Here is a 12,960-nt window from a genome sequence, read left to right as displayed (position 1 = left end):
TTAAGCAGGTACTGTGTGTGTCTTGGTGGGTGTCATTGTGTGGGTGTGTGGTTTCCATGACCCTGCAGATGGCTATATCAGTCTGCTACTACATGAGTTGTAAAGGCCCAGTGCACTACTTTGATCATTTTATTGTTATTATTTGAATTTTTTTATTACTTCAGATTTTTCAGGGGGAGCTGCAGCACCCCTACTTCCCGCAGCTATGCCCCATGTCATGACAAAAATACTCCCGATTGCATCATTTTTTTTACATTTTAGAGTCTAGCTTTTGTTTTGGTTATGGTTAGTTCTCAAAGATCTTATTTAAAAATATATACATTATCCTTTCTACACACTTTATATCTGGGTTTTAGTTGTTTAAGTTTACACTGAAAACGTTTTTCCATCACTGTACTGTTTGGACATAGGCGGCCCCAAAAAAACACTTATGCGGTGTTACCCTGGTTCTCATGTCAGCCTTCCACAGTAGGAGCAGACAGAGAGAGACAGAGCCTCTGAACTTTCCCAGGAACAGCAGGTGTCTAGTGCTCAGCCTCCCCATGCACTCCCCACACACATCACACAGGCATCTGTCCAAACATGGTTGACTCTATCTCCCACTGCAGACCCAGGCACCACAGACATCTCAAACATTCTGAATATTCTCCTCCTTTTCCCATCACATACTCAGGAATGACACACACAGCAGACTTAGCATGATAATACTGTCTGAATATCACTGTGTTAGTGTTCATACAAATAACACACATATTTAGTCAAATAAGTTCACGGAAGGATAGCCACAGAATGTACATTTCTAGAAAAACGGGACTGTTCCCAGCTGTAGTTTCGACTTCTAAATGAGAAATACACATTAACTAAATGTTAGCTACTTCACTGTTAGCTATTTTCATACCATGTTTCTGATTGTTGCCTAAACCAGCGGCTGAGAACTATGCTACTTGTGGTAGTACTATTGGTCTGCCTTGTGTCTCTGGTCAGGAGCTATGGGAAATGCCTCTTTTGAAAGAGGTGTGTGTGTGTGTGTGTGTGTGTGTGTGTGTGTGTGTGTGTGTGTGTGTGTGTGTGTGTGTGTGTGTGTGTGTGTGTGTGTGTGTGTGTGTGTGTGTGTGTGTGTGTGTGTGTGTGTGTGTGTGTGTGTGTGTGTGTGTGTGTGTGTGCACCTGTACATGTACGTGCTGTCTCATGATGTCAGCTGCTCTCCTTTGATGTCCAGAGAAATTTGTACATTATCCAACACACATTCTTATGAAGATCATGAGTTACATTTTTCTATCCTAAGTTATTTTATCACTGACTCTTCAACCGAGCTCTCTTTTTCTCCTCTCAATAGTGTGAACAATGAACCAGACTTTTCTTTGTGTCTTACGCACAACTCCTCTGCTTGTCTTGGTTGGTTAGTGGAGACTACTCACTGTGTGTACATTGTGTTTTCCACACTGATTCATACACACAACCTCAACAGTTGATCTTGTATAGCCAGCTGGTTCATTGCAAACAGAACCAAAGTGTTGCTCCTCTTTCAGTCTGCATCATAAACTATATAATACATGTTCCCTACATTGTAAATCTTCTGTAATGCTTAAATGAAAGCAAGCAATTGTCCACATTGACGAGAGCCTGGCACTAAAGACAACCGGTCATTCTGAGTACAGAGAGAAGGAACAAAATGTATCATTCAGCCATTGAAATGATTCACCATGAGCCATTCATTGTTGTTCAGTGTTGTGTGTCGTGTTGTTTCAGCTTTATGACAAGATCAACACCAAGTCCTCCCCCCAGATCAGAAACCCCTCTAGCGATGCTGTGCAGAGAGCCAAAGAGGTGAGCGCACACACACACACACACACACACACACACACACACACACACACACACACACACACACACACACACACACACACACTGATATAATGTTGTGTGCTTGTCACCATGCTTGTGAAGACCTATATGATTGATCACATGATCAACTCTATCGATCACATGCTGCTTCCTATGCCTCTGCCCTGATCAGTCTTCTTTACCAACACGGCTCTAGTTATTAACACATCTCATCACCATCATCTCAAATAACACCCTATTTCCCATGTAGTGCACTACTTGGACCACAGCCCTATGTGGCTCTGATCAGAAGTAGTGAAAAGTAGTGCCCTATATGGGGAATAGGGTGTAATTTGAGACATCCTATCTAACTCTTCAATGCTGTTATCTACTTCCTAAGCGTTCTTTGGGTACCTGCTGTTTGTTTAACATTTGGTCAATCTGGCCTGGGGTCAGATTTGGAAAGAAACAGATTAAAAAGGTATTGACTAGAAGGGTCTCTCTGATCTTGAATCAGATTCTAGGGGTCAGGTGGGTTTATAAACTGGGTCTATAGTAGGTCAGCCAACATGGCTTATTTGCTAAGAAGATTGAAGGAACAACAGCTAGTCAATATGGGAGGTAGTCATTTGTCCAAGACAGTTTGAAACTACTCAACTAAACTGTCAAACAGTGAGGCCCTGTGTTTCATTCCAAAAGGTTTCTACCCTGAAAGAAAAGTGGACAAGGGCAGTCAGAGTGGGAGATACCAGTTTTGGAATGGAATGCATTCTATTAGATAGAATACAGTGTGCATTTTGAAAGTATTCAGACCCCTTGACTTTTTCCACATTTTGTTACGTTACAGCTTTATTCTAAAATGGATTAAATCGTTTTTTCCCCTCATCAATCTACACACAATACCCCATAAAGACAAAGCAAAAGCAGTTTTTGTTGTTTTGCAAATGTATTACAAATAAAAAAAACTATCACATTTACGAAAGTATTCAGACCCTTTACTCACTACTTTGTTGAAGCACCTTTGGCAGCGATTAAAGCCTCGAGTCTTCTTGGGTATGAGGCTATAAGCTTGGTTCACCTGTATTTGTGGAGTTTCTCCCATTCTTCTCTGCAGATCCTCTCAACCTCTGTCAGGTTGGATGTGTAGCGTCGCTGCACAGCAATTTTCAGGTCTCCACAGATGTTCGATCAGGTTGAAGTCCGGGCCTGGCTGGGCCACTCAAGGACATTCAGAGACTTGTCCCGGAGCCACCCCTGTGTTGTCCTGTTGGAAGGTGAACCTTCGCCCCAGTCTGAGGTCCTGAGAGATCTGGAGCAGGTTTTCATTAAGGATCTTTCTGTACTTTGCTCTGTTCATCTTTCCCTCGATCCTGACTAGTCTCTATCCCTGACGCTGAAAAACATCCCCACATCATGATGCTGCCATCACCATGCTTCAACACCAAAAACGGACTATTGCCTCAACCTCATGGCTTGGTTTTTTTCTCTGACATGCACTGTCAACTGTGGGACCTTATATAGACAGGTGTGTGCCTTTTCAAATAATGTCCATTCAATTGAATTTGCCACAGGTGTACTCCAATCAAGTTGTAGAAACATCTCAAAGATGATCAATGCAAACAGGATGCACCTGAACTCAATTTTGAGTCTCATAGTAAAGGGTCTGAATAGTTATATAAATAAGGTGTTTTTATTTGCAAACATTTCTAAAAAACAGTTTTTGCTTTGTCATTATGGAGTATTGTGTGTAGATCGATTGTGTGTAGATCGATGAGGAAAATGTTTTATTTAATCCATTTGAGAATAAGGCTGTAACGGCTGTAACATAACAAAATGTGGAAAAAGTCAAGGGGTCTGAATACTTTCCGAATGCACTGTATGTAGCCTTTTCCACAAACTTAAAAGACCTATTAATTTTTGGGATTTTCCACACCCATTGTTAGTGAAGCTATTCCACAGTCTGTTTGACCATTTATAGACCGTATTAAAAGAATAACGAGCTCAGAGTGCTTGTTTATTTGCACTTTCTCAGTTGTATGTGTGTGTGTCAGAACTACACACACACACAAACACACGCATATACATCAAAAAGACACCCACACACACATTTCCCCGTTATTTGTTGTCTATGCTGTAGTTGTTTGTGGAACAGTGGAGTGTATTGGGGTGGGCTGTTTTGTGACCTCTGGGGCCATTACTTCCTTTATGCACCATTGGTACCAAACAGCCCAGTGGCCTCGCATACTCTGGTACATAGTGTTTACCTCAAGCCAACTAGCTGCACTCACACACTCTCAATGAACCAGCCTAGATGGAGAGCCTGAGGGGGTGGCGGCGTGCATCGTTAGCGTGTGTATGGACTTTGACAAAACAAGCGCACGTGTTGTAAGTGTGAAATGTTTGTATTGGGCTCTTTTGTATGTGGAGAGCAATTAAAATGTATGTCTGACTAAGAAGAAGAGAGAGGGAGGGAGTGGGTGGAAAAACTAACACAGCACTATTAACACTGGAAAAGACCTTTAGAGCAGTGTTAGGACTCTTTATGTGGCTTTGGAGTCTAAAGGACTTCAGTAATGAACCAACTCGAGTTGACCCAGTCTGGTCCTGGAGGGGACTTAGTCAGGGCCTACTTATCGTTGTGTCTGGGTCATAGTTTTCCCTTTTTTTGAACTAGTCTAGTTGGATTAGGTTGTATGGAGGGAGACTGAACAGATGTGTGGGCGAGTGCATGCTTGTGTGTGCCTTTTTTATGCATGTGTGCGTGTAATGTTTCTTTAGTTGCCATACTCCCTCTAGTGGTGGGTCCTTTTATTTTGTCTCTGCTGAAATCCTTACTTTTTTCCTGAGTTCTGATCTGAGTGTCTTTCTAGTCAATGTTAGACACATTGATCCAGTATTTCACCACAGGACAAAACCTATATTCTTTCTTTCCCACCGTTGACTTAAAGGGACTTCTGCTGAAATACTCTGCTTGGCTTCCTGCTACTGATCCCCACTGGCGACACTGAAATGCTTTAAAATGATACTAGCACAGATTTGACCCTCGTCTCTGTGGCTCTACTAAGCGTATAGACACTAACCTTTCACCCCCCCCCCTCGATGCCGTCATCTTTTACCTTTATCAAACTTTACCCCCCCCCCCCCCCCCCCCCCGACCCTCCTGACATCCCCTGATCTTTGACCCAATGACCCCTGACTCCTCCTGTGAGGACCAACGACAACATCAGAGGTCACATGCATAACTGTCCCTCCCTGTGTCCTCCTTCTGGTCTAAAGAGCTCCACCCAAGACGACGCAAGTGCCGCTTTGAAACACCTGGAATATGTAAGCCCCCTGACGTCTTTCACAACCCAACACACACACAAACAAAATCGACAGAAAAACCAGTTGGTTTTGTTTTAAAGCATTTTGGTATTTGACAGAGGGAGACTGGGCAAAGCGTAGAGCTGTCTGTGACTATGCATACGTGAGGCTGTAGCTCGACCCATGTAGGCTGTAGCTCAGTGTGTGAGTCTAAAGGCGTCTGTAGTGTGGCTGTGAGTGTGTTCTCTCTAAAAGAGGTTGTAAAGTTCTGGGTCTGTTCATGTTTTATCTCAAAGTTGGTAATATCCTACTAGTACTGTATGTAAACTGTTTGTATCTGATGATGTTAGGTTTGGGTCTGAGAGGTGTGAATGTCTTTAAATTGATCAGAGATGATGAGTCAATGGATACAACAGTATTGAACACACACACACTGATTGATCAATGGTGATGGCACTGGATTCATGTTTTGCGATGAATACACACGTCATACACCTTTCATTTGCCACACACACACACACACCTCTATGCGCCAGACCTCTCCATCGCCTCATTCAGCAGGCAGATGGGACATAGCAGATGCCAAATCAAGTCACTCAGAGGCAGGGGGCGTGACGAAGCCCTAAGGTGGACTCTGATTGGTTAAGAGAAGCCAGGAGGGGGGAGTTCATGGGCTGACGGATTTCAAAGTTATGTTTTTACTGGTTGAAGTGATTCTAAAGGGGTGTGTTTTAGGAACTGTGAGAGGGTATGTATGTGTGTATAATCAGATCAGAGGTTGATGTACTGTGTCACTCAATAGTCCACACATACACTCCTGCGTTTGTGTGGTTGGAACAGGCATTGAGCAGGACTACTTTAACTCTACAGAAAGGCCAACTGACTGACGCCCTGCCCTGTTGTCTCTACCTCACAGGTATTGGAAGAGATCTCTTGTTACCCGGAGAACCACGACGCCAAGGAGCTCAGACGGATACTGACCCAGCCGCACTTTATGGTCAGTGAAACCACACACACACACACCTCGACTTGGCCTCGACTTGGCCTCGACTTGGCTGTGTTTAGGTGCCATGACTGAAGCTATAGCAGAGAGAGGGGGGAGCAGATGAAGGAAGATGGACAGAGAGGGAGGGTGGTAGAGTGACCGAAAGCAAGAGAAAATAAAAAAGGAAGAGGAAGGTTTTTTTTAAAGTTTATTTATGTCAATCCCCCTGTGGGATGCCGTAGGCAAGACTGAAACTCCATGCAGACAGACAGACAGAGAGAATAGTGTGCTAAATCAGGTCCTTTACATCTCTAGAGACCCTCACAGAGAAAGAGGGGAACAGAAGAGATAGGAAGACTCCATAGGTGTGTGTGTGTGTGTGGTGTGTGTGTGTGTGTGATCAGTGACCTCCCTGGTCTTTTGTTCCCAGTGTTAAAGACAGAAAAACAGTCTCACTTCTCAAGGTGCTTTAAAAGCTTCACTGTTAATCTCATCACGTCACTGTGTCTTATCCTCCCCTCTGATCAATGAAGAGGTCAATACAACAAAGAGAGAAGGGGGTGGGGGAAGTGGAGGAGGGAGGAGTCGTCCTCTTATCACCGAGGCATTATTAATCACACACTTCCACAGGATGGATAGAGAAAGGAGAGAGAGAGAGAGAGCTGTATATATGTTGGAGTTGTATTGGGACATTTGGAGGAGAAGAACATTAGATTGCAGTTGGAACGGGGGCAGAGTGAGCGATTAGTCAGGAGAGAGAGTGAGAGAAAGAAATGGGGAGAAAGAGGGGTGGAGAATGTGTCTGATGTAATGTATCCATGTGGAGCGGAGCCTGTCTTAGAGGGAAGGGAGGAAGAGAGAAAGTTGGGGCCTAGCACTACAGGCTATAGTGTGGAGGGAGAGATGGAAGGGACGTTTTGGAAAGAGGGAGAGATTCTGTGAGGAACGGAGCGGTCAGTGAGTCGTATCTGATTTGGGGCCAAGCTTTACCCAGTCTGACAAGAATGGAGGCAGGGAGAGGGGATAGGTGGAGGGAAGAGAGAGGAGGGGGGGGCAGAGGAGGTGAGACGAGGGAGGGAGGCACCATTAGGTACAAGCAGCCACATTCCTAGAGACACACACACACACACAAAGGGAAAGGTATGTGTCCCCCCAGCCTGACACCAGTCTCTCAGGAGCATGCTATTAAGACTGTTGAATTACATTTTTCTATTTTTCTCAAACTCTACTGTTGACCAGATATTCTAGAACTCTGGGGTTGACTTCAGAATGCATTTGTTTGGGAATTCAGTTTTTTTCTCTTGTAACTTGAGTACAGGAGTGTCTAGCTTTTAAGTACCTGTTGTAGTAGCGTAGTTTGCTGAAGGTATAATCATTTTCTGCTAACCTGAATCCTGCCTAATATAAAGTAGTTATGACACTGTTACAGCACTCGTCTATCTTGTGTCCATAGCATTGTTCGACTGAAGGTAGCATGCACTTTACTGCTGAAATCACCTCAGACCTGGGTGTTGAAATAAAGTTAGTGGTGGATTGTCACTTTAAAGCCTCTATCTGCGGGTGGGGGGATTAATTATCTTCAAACCCATGAGCCTGCTCTCATTAGTGGGCTCTTGTGGTAAAGTGTGTGTGTGTGCGTGTGTGTTTTAACTTTCGATAAGTGCGTGGGATGAGTGTATGCCCTAGGGGAATCCAGTGGCAGGTTAGTCTTTGTTGGGGTTTTATGCTTGCATGTCTTACGATGTTCCTAGTTTTTTGTTAAAGTGCCTCTCAGAAATTCTCTCTGTCATTGAATAAAGCTAGCAGTCTGTGATGGGTGTCTGTATGTAGGTTTTTAGGAGGCGGTAGGGGGTGACTTCTCCTGTCTATGGTATGCTATGAAGCCTTCATGAATATACCGTTTGTGTGTGAGAATCTATTACTTGCTGTGTGTCTAGGTGAGCCTTGCTGCAGACCCTTGATGACATTCTGTCTTGCTCCCACTCCCTCCCCCCATCTCCCAATCCCCCTTTTTCTGTTCCCCTGTCTCCAGGCCTTGCTCCAGACCCATGACGTGGTGGCCCATGAGGTGTACAGTGATGAGGCTCTGAGGGTCACGCCCCCGCCCACCTCGCCCTACCTGAACGGAGAATCTCCCGAGAGCACCAACGGGGACATGGACCTGGAGAACGTGACTCGAGTACGCCTGGTGCAGTTCCAGAAGAACACTGACGAACCTATGGTACGACACATACACACAAACACGTACACATGCACGGGCTATATACACACACATTGGGTAATTCGGGTTGACGTGCTCAGTGAGTAGATTTATTTACTAGTCTTGATGATCCAATGACGAAAGCTCCATATCATACAAAATATTAAAGTATATTTACCAAATATACATGGAGAATAGCCCAAAAGAAAAAAAGTCTCTATATCAGGCTTAACCTGTCCTATCTGAAGGGACACAGGTAGAGGGCAGGACTGTAGTCTCCCCTTGAGAAACCATATTGAAGCTATCTAGCAGGAGCTCAAACAGGTACATATAAGCATTTGGACTCTCTCAGGATCATGCAATTACACCCAATAAACTGGTTCTACAGTGTAAAAGGAAATGTCCACATGCATTCGTCTTAATCAGACTTAATGATTATTAATGATATTTAATCTCCTTTCACACCTGGAACAATAATTTTCTTGTATTCAACGTACTGACTCCAAAGTGTGGAGCGCGGGCCACGTAGCCTATTTCTATGCTCACTGAGGCTTTCACACTCCTATTACGCACAACCAGAATGAACGCGACATAGGACACAGACACACGGAACTCCGACATAACCCAGGAAATATGAACAAAGGAAACCATACATTGAATGAAATTAAACAGAAGTCTTGCGAACGTTCATGTGCACAATAAACTTGCTCAGTTGTGCACCGGGGCCTCCCACTCCTCTTTCTATTCTGGCTAGTGCCAGTTTGCACTGTTCTGTGAAGGGAGTAGTACACAGCGTTGTACGAGATCTTCAGTTTCTTGGCAATTTCTCCAATGGAATAGCCTTCATTTCTCAGAACAAGAATAGACTGACGAGATTCAGAAGAAAGTGCTTTGTTTCTGGCCATTTTGAGCCTGTAATCAGACCCCCAAATGCTGATGCTCCAGATACTCAATTAGTCTAAAGAAGGCCAGTTGTATTGCTTCTTTAATCAGAACAACAGTTTTCAGCTGTGCTAACATAATTGCAAATGGGTTTTCTAATGATCAGTTAGCCTTTTAAAATGATAAACTTGGATTAGCTAACACAATGTGCCATTGGAACACAGGAGTGATGGTTGCTGATAATAGGCCTCTGTATTCCTATGTAGATATTACATTTAAAAAATCTGCCATTTCCAGCTACAATAGTCATTTACAACATTAACAATGTCTACACTGTGTTTCTGATCAATGTGATGTTATTTTAATGGACCAAAAATGTGCTTTTCTTTCACAAACAAGGACATTTCTAAGTGACCCCAAACTTTTGTTTGTGTGTGTACAGCAAATCAATCTGTTCGCTAGCTTACCTGACCTGTGTTGATTGACAGTTTGCAATGAGAGGGCCAAGTGTGCGTTTCACTAGCCAATCTTTTGTTGAATTATACATTTATTTGCACAGGCGATTTTGAGACTACTGTCTCTGGCTGCGTGGAGAGTAATCCACGGATTCTGTGCCACAAATTTAGTGACAAAACATTACAAAATATGGCCAGAAAATTTCAAGTCGAGTCTTGAGGCTCCAAGTCCTAGTCAATTCTCAAGTTATTTTCTATCAAGTCGAGTCTCGAGTCATCAAATTTGTGACTCGAGTTCAAGTCATGTGACTTGAGTCCACAACTCTGCTAAACTCATGGACAATATGAACACATCTATAAACAATTAATACTATATATGAAAACCTTTTTAAGTTATTCAAGTATAAATGACCAAAGTTACCATATATTACCATATATTTTCTGTTCATTACCAAAATTACCGAAGATTCTGGTAACTTTGGTAAAATACCGGTAGCTTTGCAACCTTAGACACTGCAATTACGCGCTCAAACGCTAACTGTATTTATTATCCCGCACAGCAGTCCCACAAGCACAGTCATACACAGTCTGTTCTTACACACAGACATACACACACACACACACTATCGACTCTAGCTTTTTCTCCCTTCTCTTCCCTGTCTGTGTGAGATCAGCCTAGCGCCTCAGTCCCTGAACCTGAGCTTAACCCTAAACGACCTTTCTATGACCTCAATGTTTGCTGACCTCTGACCCCTGTCCTCTCTCTCCAGGGCATCACGCTGAAGATGAACGATCTGAACCACTGTATCGTAGCCAGGATAATGCATGGAGGAATGATCCACAGACAAGGTAGCCAGCCATCTCTTTCTATTACACTAGCAGCTATTCTCATTATTACTGGTTATCAGACTATGCTATTATACATTATTACTGCATATTATCACACACACTGTTCAGAACGTCTCCCCAATATGTGCACGTAGCAGGGGATATCTGGACATTACGTTAGAGCTGGGACGGTAAACCGAAAATAATGGACACCAAACTGACCACTTATCGTGAACATTTCGCTGATATCGGTCATCACGATAAATAACCTATAGGGCCCTATTAGAAGAATGTGTTTACATGAAATAAATTTGCTAATATGGGGATTGTTAATGGGACAATTGATAGTGTGACCAGAGAGGTTCCGATCTATGCAGTAGCGAGGTGTGGCGTAAACAGAGGAAGAGTCGTCTTTTTTAAATTGCAAAAATAAAAATGATCTATTTACTGTTCACAGAATGGCACTCGGCCGGTTCAAGAAAGGGGAAACAAAATCCTAGCTTGGTTTAGAGCACTTCACTTATATACCAAAGAGTCTTTCGATAACAAATTAAATACTCTTTTGTGACTAGGCTTGGCTTTGGCTCTTCGCTACGGGCATTATTCATGCATGTTATTCGTCTCTTAATCCGTTCTTTGTCTCTCAATGTCGTCTCAATGTTTCCTTTTCTAGTTCTATATTTCTCCTTGTTTCTTTGTCCATGTGTTTCTCTCCTCCCACGTCTCCCTTGTTTCCCTTTTGTCCGTGCGTAATTGCCCTGTGCCTTTTTTAGTAAGGGGTGTGTTTGGGGAGTTCTGTGACGTCGGCCAGGATTCCCCCCACCCCTCTGACTCCCATTGATCCCTACCCCTCGGGATGGTTCACAAAACCTACAACATTCAAAGTAGTAGTTTTAAGGGTGATATAAAAAAACAACTGTGGTGCACATTAATGTTATAAGCGTATCATTCAATTTATCGTTATCGCGGTAATTCAGTCAATTTATTGTGATATGTTTTTTTTGTCCATATTGCCCAGCTATACATTGCATTGTCCTGATACTGAAGCATTGGCACCAGTCTACCTTACATACACCTCACACACACACATACAGTTGAAGTCGGTAGTTTACATACACCTTAGCCAAATACATTTCAACTCAGTTTTTCACAATTCCTGACATTTAGTACAGAGTAAATAATCACTGTCTTAGGTCAGTTAGGATCACCACTTTATTTTAAGAATGTGAAATGTCAGAATAATAGTAGAGAGAATGATTTATTTCAGCTTTTATTTATTTTGTCACATTCCCAGTGGGTCAGAAGTTTACATACACTCAATTAGTATTTGGTATCATTGCCTTTAAATTGTTTAACTGCGGTCAGACGTTTCGGGTAGACTTCCACAAGCTTCCCACAATAAGTTGGGAGAATGTTGGCCCAATCCTCCTGACAGAGCTGGTGTAACTGAGTCAGGTTTGTAGGCCTCCTTGCTCACATATGCTTTTTCAGTTCTGCCCACAAATTTTCTATGGGATTGAGGTCAGGGCTTTGTGATGGCCACTCCAATACCTTGACTTTGTTGTCCTTAAGCCATTTTGCCACAACTTTGGAAGTATGCTTGGGGTCCATGTCCATTTGGAAGACCCATTTGCGACCAAGCTTTAACTTCCTGACTGATGTCTTGAGATGTTGCTTCAATATATCCACGTAATTCTCCTGCCTCATGATGCCATCTATTTTGTGAAGTGCACCAGACCCTCCTGCAACAAAGCACCCCCACAACATGATGCTGCCACCCCCATGCTTCACAGTTGGGATGGTGTTCTTCGGCTTGCAAGCATCCTCCTTTTTCCTCCAAACATAACAATGGTCATTATGGCCAAACCGTTCTATTTTTGTTTCATCAGAACAGAGGACATTTCTCCAAAAAGTACGATCTTTGTCTCCATATGCAGTTGTAAACCGTAGTCTGGCTTTTTTATGGCGGCTTTGGAGCAGTGGCTTCTTCTTTGCTGAACGGCCTTTCAGGTTATGTCGATATAGGACTTGTTTTACTGTGGATATAGATACTTTTGTACTTGTTTCCTCCAGCATCTTCACAAGGTCCTTTGCTGTTGTTCTGGGATTGATTTGCACTTTTCGCACCAAAGTACGTTCATCTCTAGGAGACAGAACGCGTCTCCTTCCTGAGCGGTATGACAGCTGCATGGTCCCATGGTGTTTATACTTGTGTACTATTGTTTGTACAGATGAACGTGGTACCTTCAGGTGTTTGGAAATTGCTCCCAAGGATGAACCAGACTTGTGGAGGTCTACATTTTTTTCTGAGGTCTTGGCAGATTCATTTTTATTTTCCCATGATATCAAGCAAAGAGGCACTGAGTTTGAAGGCAGGCCTTGAAATACATCCACAGGTACACCTCCAATTGACTCAAATGATGTCAATTAGCCTATCAGAAGCTTCTAAAGCCATGACATCATTTTCTGGAATTTTCCAAACT

General features: G+C 43.1%; 1 protein-coding gene across 4 annotated transcripts in view; it reads left to right on the top strand.

Moving 5' to 3' along the window:
- caska (calcium/calmodulin-dependent serine protein kinase a) overlaps positions 1-12,960 on the top strand; it is a 216,383-nt gene that overhangs the window by 176,247 nt on the left and 27,176 nt on the right. For 3 of the 4 annotated variants that reach the window (XM_039014838.1, XM_039014840.1, XM_039014839.1), the window contains exons 12-15: positions 1,750-1,827; positions 6,044-6,124; positions 8,145-8,333; positions 10,420-10,498. In XM_039014838.1, the coding sequence (XP_038870766.1) occupies positions 1,750-1,827; positions 6,044-6,124; positions 8,145-8,333; positions 10,420-10,498 (427 nt within the window). Of the gene's footprint in view, positions 1-1,749; positions 1,828-5,100; positions 5,149-6,043; positions 6,125-8,144; positions 8,334-10,419; positions 10,499-12,960 lie in introns of all 4 variants that reach the window. The other variant, XM_039014836.1, reaches the window with a different exon arrangement.

The sequence above is a fragment of the Salvelinus namaycush genome, chromosome 19, assembly GCF_016432855.1.
Source record: "Salvelinus namaycush isolate Seneca chromosome 19, SaNama_1.0, whole genome shotgun sequence".
Classification (NCBI taxonomy): domain Eukaryota; kingdom Metazoa; phylum Chordata; class Actinopteri; order Salmoniformes; family Salmonidae; genus Salvelinus; species Salvelinus namaycush.
The sequence above is the reverse complement of the archived record's forward strand: the minus strand, read 5'-3'. Positions and strand labels throughout refer to the sequence as shown.